This window comes from Scyliorhinus canicula, chromosome 7 (assembly GCF_902713615.1).
Source record: "Scyliorhinus canicula chromosome 7, sScyCan1.1, whole genome shotgun sequence".
Classification (NCBI taxonomy): domain Eukaryota; kingdom Metazoa; phylum Chordata; class Chondrichthyes; order Carcharhiniformes; family Scyliorhinidae; genus Scyliorhinus; species Scyliorhinus canicula.
Genome location: NC_052152.1, coordinates 20,036,098 through 20,053,624, shown reverse-complemented (window position 1 = coordinate 20,053,624; position 17,527 = coordinate 20,036,098). Strand labels below are relative to the sequence as shown.

Here is a 17,527-nt window from a genome sequence, read left to right as displayed (position 1 = left end):
TGGTAATCTCTACGGTAACCTCCACGGAAACTCTTCAAACCTTTATTAGAAGTGAACATTTGGTTCTTAGCAAAGTGCTTATATCCCAAATGAGCGAAATATGGATTCTAAAACAAGAGCAGAAAATGCTGGAAGAACCCCTCACAACGTATGTAGAGAGAGAAATTGAGTTAACGTTTCGAGACCACTTGGCTCTTCATCAGAACTGATGAGCAGCCAAATGGACTTGAAATGCAAGCCGGGATTCTCCATTGCGAGTCCGTCCTGCTACCTTTACTAGTGAGGAGGGAGAATTTTGCATCAGCAAAATCTCCCAATCACTGCAGCAGGACCAGAGAACCCTACTCCCGTGAATGGATGGAGAATTCCGCCCAATAACTCTGTTCTTTCTCCCTACAGATGCTGCCAGACCTGCTGTGTTTTTTCAGCATTCTCTGTCCTCATTTAGATCACAACTGTAAGTAGATGAGAATTTCTTTTACATGTCAACACTGAAAAGACAAACTGGCTTCACCACCCACCATAACCTCCATTTGTTCATCAACCATTCTATCCTTCGTCCAGACTCTTCATAATCCCGTCACCTTATTGGATCCCGAGAAAGCCTACCTGTAACTCTCTAATCTTGCTCGTCTCCTGCCGCACCCAGCCCATCTGCTGTTGAAACACCCATCAATACCTTTGATACCTCTTGAGCCAAATACTCCAAATGTCCTCCCATCTTGCACCCTTCGGGAACTTGAACTCATTCAAATCCCTGCCACTCCAGTCTGATCTCGCACCGAGACTCGTTCACCCATCACCACTCTCTTCATTGAGGTGCTTCCAGGCTGATTAGCTTCCAGTCCAGCATTGGCTTTGAAAATTCTCATTCTGGTTGTCAAATTCTTGCACCCCCCTCCCACCCCCACCCACCCCCCCCCCCCCCACCCCCCACCCACCCCTCCCCCCCCACCCACCCACCCCTCCCCCCCCCCACCCACCCACCCCTCCCCCCCCACCCACCCACCCCTCCCCCCCCCACCCACCCCCCCCCCCCCTCCCCCCCCCCCCCCCCCCCCCCCCCCCCCCGCACCCCATCCATCCCTCCATCTCTGTCAAAGCCTACAGCGAGACAGCCACCTTTTTTCAGCTTTGGCCTTTTGTACATCCCTCACACCCCTCGCCCCCACCATTGGGAACACTGCCTTCAGCCGTCTAGACCCTGTGCCTGGAAGCTCGCTCCCCAAACCTCTCCAACTCTTCATTTCTCTCTTGTCTGCTTTAACATGTACTTTATCTCCTCAGATACTTGTTCAATACACCCGTGAAAGTCATGATTGAACCTGTCTCCATCACACTCTCGGGTAGTGCATTCCAGATCCTAACCACGTCCACATTAAAGGCTCAGTACAAAGGAAACTTGCTCGCTTCTCGGACTTTTGGCAAAGGTCAAGCATCAGATCAAGCCCGAGATGAGGTGCAATGCCTTTTTTTTGTCAGGTTGGATCTTGCATGCCTCTTGCATTGGATTAAATTTGAGTTCTAATTGGCTTTTGGAGCAAGCGAGGAGAATGATTAAGGGCCTGCTCTGTCTACTCTGTGCATTGGCTTTGTAACTGTAAGACAGTGAATAAAATGTTTTAAAAATAAATAAATTTGGGGTTGCTTACACTGTTGAGCCCTACTGCTTACTGTTTTATTACATTGAGTAAGCCTGAGTATCTCTGAATACTGCTATAGGCTGCTGAGTAACCATGGTTATTGCTGAGTAACCTTGGAAACCTTGGACATTGATGTTTCACCTTGGTAACCATTGGTACTGCAAAGTTGTCTTCTCCACCTTGAATTCCCATCCTGACGGCAGGTTCTTGATAACTGTTTGCCTAAGCACAGCAAAATGCTGTAGTTTTATACTATTAGTAGGCCAAAGAGTCAGGGCCAAGTCTACCTCAGCCAGAATAGGAATGTAACCCTGTGCTGTTGATGTTAATCTGATGTTCAGCATCGCTGTCTAGCCCACTCAGCTAACTGTGTATGCCCCCCCCCCCCCCCCACTGCTGAATAACATTGCACATTGTTGTGTAATCCTTAGCAATGCTCATCGTTATGCAGCAGTGCAGAGGAACATTGTCAGGAGTGGATCAATTGGAAGCACTCTTAAAGGCAGAAGGTTGAGGGTTCAAACCCCACTCCAGGTCACGAGGGTGTATTGCATTGTTGGAGGTGCTGTTGTTCGGATGTACCCATTCTATATCAGAAGGGCAAGGTATCTCAAATATTTGAGCAACAGGTGAAGCTAGCTGTTTCACGTGGCTCGGCGGCACAGTGGTTGGCACTGCTGCCTCAAAGCACCAGGGACCCAGATCCGATTCCGGCCTCGGGTGACTGCCTGTGTGGAGTTTGCACTTCCGCTCTGTGTCTGCATGGGTTTCCTCTGGGTGCTCAGGCACCAACCCCCCCCCCCCCCAACCAAAGCCCAAAGATGTGCTGGTTGGATGGGGCTAGGTCAGCGGTGTGGGCCTAGGTCCGGTGCTCTTTCGGAGGGTCGGTACAGACTTGATGAGCCAAATGGCCTCCTTCTGTGCTGTAGGAATTCAACGGTTCTATGCAGCAGCCAAACGTATATGAAATTCAGTACCAGTTTGATGCCAGATAGATAGGCCTTATCTACCAGTAACTGGTACATTGTATCAAATTGAGAGTCTGACATTCAGAGAGTCTGTACCCTCAGCTCAGCCACCCCACCCCTCTCCCCATATAATTACAGCGGAATCATGCCAAATGACTATGGATTTTCAAGAACAATTTCTTTTGTAAACGTCAATGTTCCCCACAATTTGTACAGACTGATCTATTTTGTGAGAACTTTGGCACAGATTTGTTAGTGAAGCAGCTTAGAAAGTTCATGCAATCGGATGGAAATCTGGGGAAACCAGGAAAATAGACAGCAGCAAAATCACAAATGAAATGAAAGTTCTTGTGCTCCGGGGGCCTTTTAATCACCCTTGGATGACAAATCGATAAAAATTGTAATGCTGCCTGCCTTTCTGTGCATGTGATGAGCGCAAGAATCACCCAGGAAACCTAAAACCTGTGTTCATTGGATTTTTAATGGCCTTAATTGGCCCTTTAATTGTCGGCAGGTGCAACTCCAACACGCGGGCACACCTGCCAACCTCAATATTGCACCTGTGCGCGAAGCTGTCGGGACACAGGCCTGGCATTGTCTTGTGTAATTTTACAAGCGTTCAGGACAGGTGTGTGCCCGGCAGAATGCTGTAAAATTCTGGACCATATTCAACTTGGTGCTCATTGCTTTTGTCTGATAATGCGAAGTGCCTTGGAACATCCTGCTATGTTAAATAATGTTATATCCATGCTGTCGGGGCAGGACTCCTGTTGCACTGTTCAGCTGGGGGAGTGGCACGTGGCACAACGTGGAGAGGCAAGTGATCTCTAAAGCCAACTTTATATCGTGCTGAATAATAGCATGCAACAAAGCATTTCAATTTACCTTGCACGGTGAGCTGAATCAACCCTCGATCCTCTCCGTATGAATTGATAGCGTGGCAGGAGAAAAACCCTGAATCCCCTCGCACTGTTGGGGTAATCTGAAGAGAAGAAAGATGTGTCAAACAGCAGAGACATCAAGGTACGGAAACTTTTGGGAATTTTAAACAAGATTAGAAATCAACAGCTGAAAAGAGGAAAGCCAGGCGAATGCTCCTCATCACGGGCAGCACGTTAGCATTGTGGATAGTACAATGGCTTCACAGCTCCAGGGTCCCAGGTTTGATTCCGGCTTCGGTCACTGTCTGTGCGGAGTCTGCACATCCTTCCCGTGTGTGCGTGGGTTTCCTCCGGGTGCTCCGGTTTCCTCCCACAGTCCAAAGATGTGCAGGTTAGGTAAATTGGCCATGATAAATTGCCCTTAGTGTCCAAAAATTGCCCTTAGTGTTGGGTGGGGTTACTGGGTTATGGGAATAGGGTGGAGGTGTTGACCTTGGGTAGGGTGCTCTTTCCAAGAGCCGGTGCAGACTCGATGGGCCGAATGGCCTCCTTCTGCACTGTAAATTCTATGATTCTATGATCAGCAGCTTGGGTCTTAGCGTGTGGATCCCGAGGATAAGTGTGGGCTTTCCTGGGCAGGATCAATTCTGGATCTGTAGAAGTCGGAAGCAAATCCTAGCATCAAAGTTATTCTAATAAATAGTCTGTCGTTGTTCAAACAGTGATTGGTCACCAACGACTCAATGACTCACTAATTAGATATTAGAGCCCTGTATTAAATTCTTGGCTTTTAGGTATTGTGGTGAGAATTCATTTTATTGCCTTGAATATTACTGCCAGCGTTTTGCTCACTAATTCCGACATCCCCACCCCCCTTCCGACATCCCCCCCCTTCCAACATCCCCCCCCTTCCGCCATCCCCCCCCATTCCGACATCCCCCCCCCTTCCGACATCCCACCCCCTTCCGACATCCCCCCCCCTTCCGACATCCCCCCCCCCCCAACCGCCACCCACTGTGGATTTGATCTTCAGCCATCTTTGAAGAACTGTGCCTGTTTGACTTTCTCTCACTAGCAACTCAATTCACACCATGTGAGTGGCAATTAATGACCAGAAACATTATTTCCCACAGTGCAAATAAAAAATTGTTCCTGACCGTGTGTTTGTGCTGATGGATTTTATGAAGGAAAGATAATTAGTTGCATCTGCAAAATTAATATTCAACAAAACACAGACTCTCTGTTGTGTGGGGTTGTGTGTTTATCCCAACTTGAGGAGGGGGAACTAGCAGTTTCCTATTAGAACAAAGACCACATGGTGATTGCATCATTTGTAATGGGCAAATGATTGGTCAATGTTCACAATGAGAAAGTAGGGTCGTCAGGAGGTCACCTTGAATTGGGTGTGTCAATCACCTGACCACAGCTGCTAGCAACCTCGAAATGTGGGCGCGATCAGCGGTCTTGAGCTCAGCTGAGTGTTCCCTAGAACCTGCAGACTCTCGGAATATCTCAGTATTCAATGGCACTTTGGCTCTTTTTCTGGCCTGGGTGAGATTCTCTCCACCTAGGCGGCACTTAGAGGGAAGCTGAAGTTGAAGCTTCGAGGGAAGGCCGCCCCGATCTTTTCCCCTACTCCCTTCAGGCCCCCCACACCTGGGGCCGATCCCTGGCACCTGAGAACCCTGACAATTCCAGCCTGGTACCCTGGCAGTACCCCTGACAGGGTGACACGGCCAGGTTGCCTGGGTGGCAGTGCCAAGATGTCCAGGTGCCAGAGGGAGAGCCACCCTGCCCTGTCCCCGACCACCCAGGGTCTCCAATGGCCAGGGAGACCCCACCCCAGGTGCTGTTACGCCTGATCCACGTTTGTGTGGACCAGTACTAAACGCCATCCTGGCAAGGTCTCCCAGGCGCGACTGTTGATTCCCAGTCAAATGTATATTTAAATGAACCACATGGCTCATTAAATATGTTGAAACGAACCATGCCCAGTGAGAGCGAGGTCCAGGTTGCGACGTTTCGTGAGACATTTCGAGCATCGCAAATCTCGCACGAGACTTATCGTGAGATTCAACAGCCTCGTTCCGGCACTAAGCCATGCGCGACGAGACCACTGAATCTTGCCCTATATCTTTTAAATCACTCGCCCTGCTCCCTCATGTTGCCAACTATCGTCACAGTGGTGTGGCCGGCCCAGTGGCATCAGCAAAGGCAGCACTGTTCCCCCACTTAGGGGTGGAGCGATAACGGGAATGGCTGATGACTGGGAGTCTGAGGTTGGGGCAAAGTACAGAGAGACAAATGGAGGGATGGAAGGTGGGGGACTCGGTTGGAGAGGATGAATGGGAGCTAGAGGGTTTTTATTAAATTCTTTGGTGGGATGTGCATGTTACTGGCAAGGCCACCATTTGTTGCCTATCCGTAATTGTCCTTGAACTGAGTGGCTTACTCGGCCATTTCAGAGGGCAGTTCAGGGTCAACTACATTGCTGTGGATCTGAAATCATAGGTAGGCCAGATTGGGCAAGGGCGGCAGATTTCCTTCTAAAAGGACATTCTCAAAGCAGATTTTTTTTTAAACAAAAGCCCCCAGTCGCCACATTCCGGCGCCTGTTCGGGTGCACTGAGGGAGAATCCAGAATGTCCAATTGACCTAACAAGCACATCTTTCGGAAATCGGATCACCTGGAGGAATCATGGAATCAGAATATACAGTGCAGAAGGAGGCCATTCGGCCCATTGAGTCTGCACCGGCTCTTGGAAAGAGCACCCTATTTAAGCCCATGCCTCACCCTATCCCCGTAACCCCAATCAACTTTGTTTTTGAACACTAAGGGCAATTTATCATGGCCAATCCACCTAACCTGCACATCTTTGGACTGTGGGAGGAAATCGGAGCACCCGGAGGAAACCCACGCACACACGGGGAGGATGTGCAGACTCCGCACAGACAATGACCCAAGACGGGGATCGAACCTTGGACCCTGGAGCTGTGAAGCAACTGTGCTAATCACTGTGCTACAGTGCTGCCCATAAACTCACGCAGATACGGGGAGAACGTGCATACTCCGCACAGACAGTGACCCAAGCTGGGAATTGAACCTGGGACCCTGGCGCTGTGAAGCAACAGTGCTCGCCACTGTGCTACCTCCTTTAACCTCCAAAAATTCTAAGCAGTAATATGCGGTACTCCAGTGTGTTCTACTCCAGAATACCAGATGGTGAAGGTTAGAACTGGAGGCCAATCTTTATGCACTCCAGAAGCTTCATCCATAGTGATATATATTACAAACATGTACCTCCAGATCAACCATCACAGTTTCAGTCTGTTCCTATAAATATATTTACGTATAAGGGTAAGTGACCTTCCAGGTAATGCCTTTCACCTAAGTTCTAAGTTGTAAAAAATCTGATTATTTTTTCCGATTAAGGGGCCATTTATCATGACCAATCCACATAACTTGCACATCTTTGGGTTGTGGGGGGAACGTGCAAACTCCACACGGACAATGACCCGGGGCCAGGATCGAATCCGGGTCCTTTGCGCCGTGAGGCAGCAGTGCTAATCACTGTGCCACCGTGCCGCCCCACCTGAATTCTAACTTACCATACAGCTATCACAGGGTGAGATTTGAAGAAGACCCAGGCAGTGAAGACCAGGCAAATATCGTCCACGTGCACAAGTCCCTGCCTGTAAACGCGAAGCAGAATTGGAGGGGAATTCTGGGACAACGTTGGAAGAGAATACAGGGAACAAGGGAAAAATCGCACATGCTCAGAAGGCCTGATCCACATGTAGGGCTGGACTTTCTGTTCGGGAGATCAGGTCGTCGTGCCGGAGCTGAATTGCTTCTGTTCAAGGCTGGCACCGGGAGTGGCGGCCAGAAGCGATTCCGTGCCCCTTGCCAGGCAAATTTTGCATGGTGGAGATCGCAAGGGATTCCATCGAGAATCACGCTGCCAGGCCGTCTGCTCAAAATGTCAAGGTGCAGTGGCTGGCCTTCCCCTCCCGGCAATGCAAATCTGCCTCCCCCTACTGCTGACAAGTCAGGGTATTGTCCCCTCTCCTTCCTGCAGGTGGGTTTCCCCTCCCACAGAATGCACGCATGATGGTGGCCTGACCAACCACCCCCCCACCCAAACCCCCTTCAGAGCCCCCATCAGAGACCCCCCGCAGACCCCACCACCAGAGAATCTCACCAGAGACCCCCATCAGAGACCCTCCTTCCAGAGACCCCCCTTCCAGAGCCCCATCCCATATCTTGAAACCCTCATATCAGATAACCCACCCCATAGCAGAGAGCCCCCCTCCCCATTGGTCACACCTGCCTGGAGACTGAAGAGCAGTCCAGGAAGAAACAGTGTAAAAATATCCCTGTCTTTTTCATTTGTCTGTCCCTTACACCTGCTGCCTCAGACTGATGTCTGGAAAGCAGCAGCTGTAACTTCATAGATAGCGAAAATCACATCACAAGACTCCCTCAGATCATTTGATCCGCAAAGATTCTATTCACTTCAATATGAATTAGCTTTTAATAATTGACAGCATCCAGACAGCCAGATGTCTGGATTGATTATTTTTATGTCCTTTCATGTTTTCATTTTTCCTTTCATTTTCATGTTGAATGGATCTCAAGTAGCCTGCTGTGAAACCAACCACAATGTTTGTAAATATCTAGTTGTGATTGACAGCTCATGACTATATCAAAAGCAGTTGAGTGATTTCTGAAGAGAAAAATAAGAAAGAGGAAGTTAAAGCACTTAATTCCTAGATGTTTATCAATATTGTGGTTTATAACAATGTTTATGCCTGGACTGTTCTTTAGCCAACCTGTCTGATGGGGTGGGGGTAGTTCTCTGCTATGGTGGGTTCCCTATTATGGGGGGGGGGGGGGGAAGGTTCTCTGATATGGGGGCCGCGATTCTCCCAAAGGGAGACAAAGTGCCGATGCCGGAGTGAAGCCCGGAGTGTTTCACTCCGGCGTCGGATCCCGCTCCTCGCCCCCTATTCTCCCACCCCCAGGGGGCTAGGAGCGGCAGCGCATCAATCTCGGGCGCGGGACCTTGACGCATGCGTCAAAGCGGCGCCGCCTGAATGACGCGCCAGCGGCGCCTAAATGACATCACCCGCGCATGCGCGGTTGCTGTCTTCCCCTCCGCTGCCCCGCAAGACATGGCGGATTGATCTTGCGGGGCGGTGGAGGGAAAAGAGCGCGTCTTTCAGAGACGCCGGCCCGACGATCGGTGGGCACCGATCGCGGGCCAGACCCCTCCTGAGCACCCCCCGGTGCTCGATTCTCCCTCCGCCCCCCACAGGCCCCACACGCAGTGGTCGCGCGCTGTTCATGCCGGCAGCGACCAGGTGTGGTTGGCGCCGGCATGAACCTGTCGTATTAGGCAGGCCGCTCGGCCCATCCGGGCTGGAGAATCACCGCTCGGGAGCGCCGATTCTTTGAGCGGCCTGTCGCAAAACGCGACATGCCGTTTTGGGGGGGGGGGGATTGGTGCCTGAGCACCCAGAGGAAACCCATGCAGACACTCCCGCGATTCTCCCACCCGGCGTGGGGTCGGAGAATCGCGCCCAGGATTTTCATGTTATGGGGGCTCTCTGTTAGGGGGGTGCTCTGTTATTGGGGTTCTCTGTTATGGGGGGGGTACCTCTGTTATTGGGGGTACCAGAGGGGTATTTCTTTTAGGGCTCTCTGATGGGCATATCTGATTGGGGCAACTGTCGGATATCTGGTGGGGTCTCTGGTGGGGGCTTGATGGGTGTCTTTGGTTTGGGTCTCTTACAGGGGAGGTCTGGTTGGGGTGGTCAGAGGGCAGGATTTGCATTGTGGGGGGGAAGAGAGAGAGGCCCTCCAAAGGACTTTGGCAACACCTACCTTAAATACTTATCTCCTTGGCCCATCGCAAGGTCCACCGCGTCAGAGCTACGTTGGCAAATACGTATATCAATCCACACCCACGCGAATCGGGGAATCGCTGCGATCTGGAGAATCCAGGGTCCAGCCCCTTAGTAAGATGCAAACGGTCATTTTGACCCACTTGCATCCTCCCGCTGGTGGTTGGTGCCGACCCTGTTTTTTTATGATAACTCTGGATTCTCCGCCGCATCAGGAATTTCACTGCCGGTGACACGCAGCCCTTGGTAGAAACTATCAATGATTGTGGGGCAAACTCAAACATGCATCAGGCATTCCTGTAAATACTGGGCTTTATCAGCAAGCACCATTGCAGCACTCCATGTGAAAGGCAGGCCGTGATTGTACTTGCAAGGTGCTTTACCATGGCAGAGGTGGCACACCATTGCTCCCCGACAGCATCCTTTGGTCCTGCCTAAGCCTATGGCATTCTGCATGGCTCACTGCCCTTCATCGGGGAACCTGTCACGGGGCTGTCTTAGGCAGGAAGGACTGGGATGTCCTGCTCACTGTCTGTTGCAGTGCAAGCATTATTTAGCTGGCTTAGGAAAACAAAAATTATGCATGATAATAATAATAATAGCTTATTGTCACAAATAGGCTTCAATGAAGTTACTGTAAAAAGCCCCTAGTCGCCACATTCCGGCGCCTGTTCGGAGAGGCTGGAACGGGAATTGAACCCGCGCTGCTGCCTCGTTCTGCATTACTAGCCAGCTGTTTAGCCCACTTTGCTAAACCATTCCACTCCCAAATCTTATAAAGTTGTGCAGAAGCCTGCACTTCCATCCCAAGTAATATCCTGAATTCACTATATTGTAGTTTGAGAGTTGGATATTAATACACAATGGCTCTGTCATGTTTGAGAACACACACACACAGACATGTGCACATGCAAACGCACTCATGCCGCACACACATGTGCACATACACTCACACACACACGCACACACACATGCCCCAGGCTGCTGGATGACTGTGATGATAAACGACAGTCCAGATTACACATTCACCTAATTAGGGGTAATATCTGTCAACATTTCTATATTGAGAAATTAAGTGAATTTATGTGCTAGTGTTTAAAACAACACGCCAATGAAACCAAATTGTCAATTCAATGAACAGAATACAAGATACGTTTTATGGGTTAACACTCTGATGATGGGAATTCTGTGACAGGACAGCAAAGGCTATGGGCCCTGACAATATCCTGCCAATAGTACTGAAGACTTGTGTTCCAGAACTTGCCGCACCCCTAGCCAAGCTGTTCCAGTACAGCTACAACACTGACATCTACCCGTGAATGTGGAAAATTTCCCAGGTGTGTCTTGTACACAAGAAATATGGCCAATCCAACCCAGCCAATTACCACCCTATCAGTCTACTCTTCATCATCAGCAAAGTGATGGAAGGAGTCATCAACAGTGCTATCAAGCGACACTTACTCAACAATAATATGCTCACAGACGGTCAGTTTGGGTTCTGCCAGGGTCACTTAGCTCCACAGCTCATTATAGCCTTGTTTTAAACCTGGAGAATAGAGCTGAATGTCAAAGTTGAGGTGAGAGTAACTGCCCTTGGCATCAAGGCAGCATTTGACCAAGTACGGCATCAAGGAGCCTGAGCTAAACTGGTGTATGGGAATCCGGGGGAAAACTCTCCATTGATTGGAGTCAAACCCGGCACAAAGGTTGTGGTGGTTGGAGGTCAATCATCTCAACTCCAGGGCATCACTGCAGGAGTTCCTCAGGGTAGTGTCCTAGGCCCAACCATCTTCAGCTGCTTCATCAATGACCTCCCTTCCATCATAAGGTCAGAAGTGGGGATGTTTGCAGATGACTGCACAATGTTCAGCACCATTCGTTACTCCTCAGATAATGTAGCAACCCATATGTCCAAATGCAGCAAGACCTGGACAATATCCAGACTTGGGCTGACAAATGGAAAGTTACCATACAAGTGCCAGGCAATGATCATCTCTGACAAAAGAGGGTCTAACCATCGTCCCTTGACATTCAACAGCATTACTATTGCGCAATCCCGAACGATCAACATTCTGGTCGTTACCATTTATCAGAAACTGAATTGGACTAGGCATATTAATACTGTGCTACCAAGGCAGGTCAAAGGCTAGGAATCCTACAGCGAGTAACTCACCTCCTGACTCCCCAAAGCCTGTCCACCATGGAGAACGGACAAGTCAGGAGCGTAATGGAACACTCTCCATTTGCCTGGATGAGTGCAGCTCCAACAACACTCAAGAAGGTCGACACCATCCAGGACAAAGCAGCCTGCCTGACTGCTACCCCTTCCACAAACATTCAAACCCTCCACCCGCCGTCGAACAGTATGTACCGTCGACAAGATGCACTGCAGTAACTCACCAAGATTCCTTCGACAATACCTTCCAAACCCATGACCACTAGTATCTAGAAGGACGAGAGCAGCAGATACCTGGGAACCCCACCACCTGGAGGTTCCCCTCCAAGTCACTCTCTAGTCTGACTTGGAAATATATCGCCGTTCCTTCGCTGCCGCTGGGTCAAAATCCTGGAACCCCCCTCCCTAACAGCACAGTGGATATACCTACACCTCAAGGACTGCAGGAGCTCAAGGAGGAAACTCACTCCCACCTTCCGAAGGGCAACTCGAGATGAGCAACCAGCCACGCAGACATCCCAGAAATGAATTTTTAAAAATTGTTCAGATAAATATATAAATTCTTCTTCCTGTAGAAGCAAGAGAAAAGTAATCTTGTGGCTTAGATCCCACATATTGTTAAAATTCCTCTAGTCCTGCAGTGAATCCATGAAGGGTTAATCATTTAAACTGCAAGACTTAATTGCCTCGCCAGAGAAATTGATTTACTTTCCCTTTCTCCTCACCATGATTGGGAGAAAATTATCCGAAGCTTCAAAATGAAGGTCTGAGGCACTTTCGGAATCAGTGATGACAGGGGTCAGGACAGGAGGTTGTTATAGTAACGGTGCAAAAGAAAAAAAATTCGACTTGCTGCCAGCGTGTTTGAAGTAGAAAAGGAAGATTTAAAAAAAGGAGACCGAGAAAGGTCTGAAGGCTCAAGAGCGGGGAAAGCGGGACACAGAAAGCAATTGGTTGAGAGATCAAAGGAGTGAATTGATTATTTTCAGAATAATCCATAGTTTAACATTAAAGCAGATGCCTTGCGCTGCCAATGATTATTTTTTTTCTCCTTCTTACATTTGTGTAAACCCTAAACTCTCTGGGACATTGAGACTGGGCCCTGGATTTCTCTGAAGTGCCTGCCTCATGTCATCATTGTATAAGCAGGTGCAGCACTCTGATTCCATGTGTTTGGCCACTGAGAGCTTGCAGGCTTTACGCAATTTACTAAAGTGTCTTTTCATCTTTTTTCTCTGGGTCTCTTGCTTGCTGGCATGCTGGAAATATGGTTCTGTGGTGCCAGGCACAGTTTCGTGCGTAACCCGTACGACTAACCTCCATGCATGCGTTTATTGTGGTCCCAATTGGGCTATTCGAACACAGGAATATCAGGGGATGGGCAGGTCAAAACCGCATCAATGCTCACCTCGCATGGTAAAAGTCACTGATGCGCTAACAATTGCACGCAGAAACATGAAACGGTACAAAAGAGGCTTTATTACCGTGAGATGTTATTCCCTCAAGTGGAGCTGTAAAATGGCAGCTCAGGAGACCTCATGGATATTTGTACTGCTCCTGTGGCCGGAGCTAGCCGGCAGGGGCTTACCGACAAACTATGCAGGGGCTTACCGACAAACCTGTAATAGCCGGTACTATTGTACATCCCCTAATAGAGGCACACACATATATATACAGTGGTATTACCACAGTCACGAGATTGAGTTGATTCAGCACAAACTGGGCTTTTACATGTCCTTGCTCCTCTATGCTGAGCACCTTCCCTGTCCACAAGAAACTGACCAGCCGAATGATCAGAAGTTACACGTTAGTCAGAGGATAATGATATAGCCTGAAAATACGGGCCTCCAATGGGCAGCAAGTGTGGGCGTGACGCGCCGAATTAAAAGCTGACAGACTGTTGCAGGAACTCCATTTCTGTTAAAAGCTGCAAATAGATGGTGCATTATGTTGATTCACAGAATGAACAGGTAGAGACGGCCATCATATGAGGGATCTGAATTATGCAGAGAGACTGGAGGAGATGGGAAGGTTAAAGGGAGACCTGAGAGGAACCATGAGAGATTTAGATCCAGCAAAATTGGACAAAACTCTATCCCCTGGTAAGTGGGGTGGGATCAAGAGGTTGCGAATTTAAAACAATTGGAACAACTGGGATGAGGAAGAGAATTCCAAAGAAATAATAAAGACGGCGTTTACATTGCTTGCATTATACTTAATCTCTGGGGCTTTTTTTTTAAGCAACGATAGACAACATTTTAATTCTATTTCACTGTTCTCTTTGCCTGTGTGAAATCCCTGACACCCCGCTTAGTACCATAGTCTCTCTGATGTCCTATCCATCCTAATTGATGGAGAACCTGGGGCCAGATTTTCGCCCAGATCACGGAAGGCCGAATGTCGTTTCCTTTTGCTGGCAAAATAATTCCTTAGAGAATTTGTGACCACTGGGGGAAGCCCGTTGAGGAGTCAGGGACATTCTCAAAGGCAAGTATAAATATTTTCACACCTTCAGATGTCAGTGTTAGATATTTTATTGCAATGTAGATGTGTTTTGATGCAGTGATTCATCATCGGGAGCTTTCCTGCAAAGGTAATTTGACCCTTATATTGAGTGCCACTGTGCTAAAGTTATTATGCATGTTAGTAACTTTACTTGCAGAAAGTGCATTAATAATACATGAAACCATGGAAAGAAAAAATGCACGGTGGCTCTCTGCTGTATTGTTCTGCCTCTGACTTAAATCGACTGACTGCTTTGGGCTGTTGAAAAAGATCCCTGCTTTTGAAAATTGGAAGAATTCTCTGGATCAGCTTACCTCCATTGACAGGTGACTGATTCCCCATTTTGCTGGGGGCTAGCAGGATGGCAGTGTGGAGCACCCTGCCCTAGCTGCCGATACGCCCCGGAGAATTGCCGGGTCCGTGCCCACACATGCGCACGACGCCGGCCTGCAGTGGCCAGGCTGTGCTACATGCTGGTGGCCGCTCGCGGACCCGGAGCGCAAAATAGTCCCCCCTTCGGCCAACTCACTCATCCCGGAACCCCCCCCCCCCAACATGTCCCGAGCCCTGAAGATTGTCCCCCCCTTCCTGCAGATCGTCCCTCCCCCGACTGTGCTGGCACTGGACTGAGCCCACAGCCACCACACCGAGTTCCCGACAGCTGAGACCACCCGGCCGAGATTCTTCGAACCCGCGCCAGGTCGGAGAATCCCCGGGGGGACGCGGGTATCGCGCCCCGCTGCCCCGATGCTGGCTTCCCAATTCTCCCCCACCGATTATCGGGATTCCCGCCGTGCCGATCGGGGGCCATTGAAAGCGGTCCCCCCCGGAGAGTCTCTGGGCCCCGATGGGCTGAGTGGGCGACGAGTTCGGCCGAGACCATCCGCCGTGGGTTACTCAGGTCCCACACGGTGGTACCTGGAAAGTGGGTCTGCGGCGGCCGTCCTGGAGGGGGGGGGGGGGGGGGGGGGGGGGGGGGGGGCGCGACCGAGGTCTACTGATTGGCTGGTGGGCTGGTTCCGTGGGGCCTATGTTCCTCTGCGCCGGGCCCCTGTAGGACTTACCATATTGCCCGGGAGCCGGCGCGAAGAAGGGAACCCCTATTCGCCACACTTAGAACATAGAACATAGAACAGTACAGCACAGAACAGGCCCTTCAGCCCTCAATGTTGTGCCGAGCCATGATCACCCTACTCAAACCCACGTATCCACCCTATACCCGTAACCCAACAACCCCCCCCTTAACCTTACTTTTATTAGGACACTACGGGCAATTTAGCATGGCCAATCCACCTAACCCGCACATCTTTGGACTGTGGGAGGAAACCGGAGCACCCGGAGGAAACCCACGCACACAGGGGGAGGACGTGCAGACTCCACACAGACAGAGACCCAACCGGGAATCGAACCTGGGACCCTGGAGCTGTGAAGCATTTATGCTAACCACCATGCTACCCTGCTGAGAGAGAGAATTCAGAATATCCAATTCACCTAACAAACACATCTTTCGGGACTTGTGGGAAGAAACCAGAGCACAATAGCATTCTGTTCTTTTGTGTCAGTTTCACAAAATGTAGCTGTCAGAATCTGACAGCTGTAGACATTATGAATGCCTGGCTAGGTTTCAAATGCCTCAGCACAGCAGGTGGTTTTGTGGTCCCAGAACAATGGAAACTTTTTAAGAGGCTGTCATAATTCAGGCTCTGACTGAAAACCGGCGTCTATCTCTCCAGATGTGCTGGGGCTGCTCTGACGGGAAAAAAATGGGTATGTGGTTTATGCCATCAGCCTGGCAGCAGGGCAGGACCTGATAGAGCCTGTGGAACAGCTAGAAATCTGAAATATAACAGGAATTGGTGGAGTGTCTCATAATGCTTTACTGCACGAAAGGTGCTTTATTAATACAGGCTGTTGGGTCAGCATCATTACTGCTGGTATGTCAACTTGGAGAGAAGCTAATTTGACATGTTGATAAAGAGGAGGAGTAAATTATGTAAAGATAGGGCACTTACCATTTGTTTAATACTACTAGGGCATAGAACTTAGTGTGAGGAAAATTAATTCACAGCAAAAAAAACACCTTTATGTTATTTTCTGATATTTGATCAAGATATTATTATGGGCACGATCTATCTGCGGCATTACGCCTGAAAAACAGTGCGGCGCAGCACAACGTGGGCGGTAGATGCCGGGATATCGCTCTTCTGGGATCACCCAGCTCGCTACGCCTCGCAAGACCTAACGTGCCCCATTGTGGGGGGGGGGTATCACATTTTAGCAAATCTGCATATTAGAACGAGACAGCTAGTCTTACTCGAATATGCACTCCTATGTTCTAACCAAGACATTAGGATCCAACTCATTCGCCTTGGTGATCTCGTGTGAGTGCCGTTCACTGCTGGTCTCTACAAAGCAGGACCAGATGGAATGGCACTTTTGGGGGTCTCCCAGGGAATTGGAGGACCCCAGATGCTTGCCCTCTGGACAAGGTGGTGCCCTGGTACTGCCGGTGCCACCCAAACACCTTAGCACTGCCAGCCTGGCACCTTGGCAGTATCACCTGGATGTCAGCCTGGCACTGACAAGGTGCCCAAGTGGCACTGCCAGCTGGCCGGGGCACTGATATGGTGCCAAAATGCATTTTCTCTGTAACAGGGTTTGGGCCCGGGGGTGACCTGCGCAGTATACGCGAGTTGGGGCTTTGGGGGGGGGGGGGGGGGGGGGACCGAGAGATCAGGATGTCATTTAAACATGGCATCCCAATTTCCTTCTGCACTGAGGAATTCCGGCGAATGGAACTTCTCAGTGCGGAAAACGGGATTCAATGCAGCCTAGTCAGGGAGTTTGCCGCTGAGGCCCCGGATCTATCCGAATGGGAACAGAGTCTTGTTCGATAGTGTGGGGTTTCTTGGTGCTCCCAGCACCGGGAAGCACACAGTTAAACGTGTTCATTATGGGACTCTGTTCGCATTCGGGTATATCGTGCCATACGTATCAGTGTGATAGTGGGGCTGAAGGTGAGGCAGGAAAAGGTTAATTTTGGAATTGAATAGGCTGAGGGTAAATTGCCTCCAATCAGATTGACACCTCAGGCAAAGGGCAGGGTTGAGAAGACGGGGCCTTCATGAATAGCGTCAGTAGCCTGTTTCCAGTTGGTAAAGGTGGATTAACCTCCAGAATCCAGTTCAAGAGGGACCTCCAGCTATTGTAAGGTAAGGGAGGACAGTTTGGAAACTCGTTTTTTGTCACTTGCCTGCTCAAGTGACATGTGACTCATTTGTGGGCCAAAATCCTCCATCCTCGCGGCTGGGATTTTCCATTGTCGGTGAAAGTGAATGGAGTTTTGGCTGGAATACCAAATTCTCAGTGCGGGATTCTCTGATCCCGGGGCTAAGTGCCGGCACCGTTGTAAACGCCGGTGCATTTTACGACGGCGTCATCTGGCCC

At 49.8% G+C, this 17,527-nt stretch overlaps 1 protein-coding gene across 2 annotated transcripts in view; it reads right to left on the bottom strand.

Moving 5' to 3' along the window:
* LOC119968768 (Down syndrome cell adhesion molecule homolog) overlaps positions 1–17,527 on the bottom strand; it is a 658,909-nt gene that overhangs the window by 121,533 nt on the left and 519,849 nt on the right. For both annotated transcript variants that reach the window (XM_038801471.1, XM_038801472.1), the window contains one exon: positions 3,497–3,593. In XM_038801471.1, the coding sequence (XP_038657399.1) occupies positions 3,497–3,593 (97 nt within the window). The remainder of the gene's footprint in view (positions 1–3,496; positions 3,594–17,527) is intronic.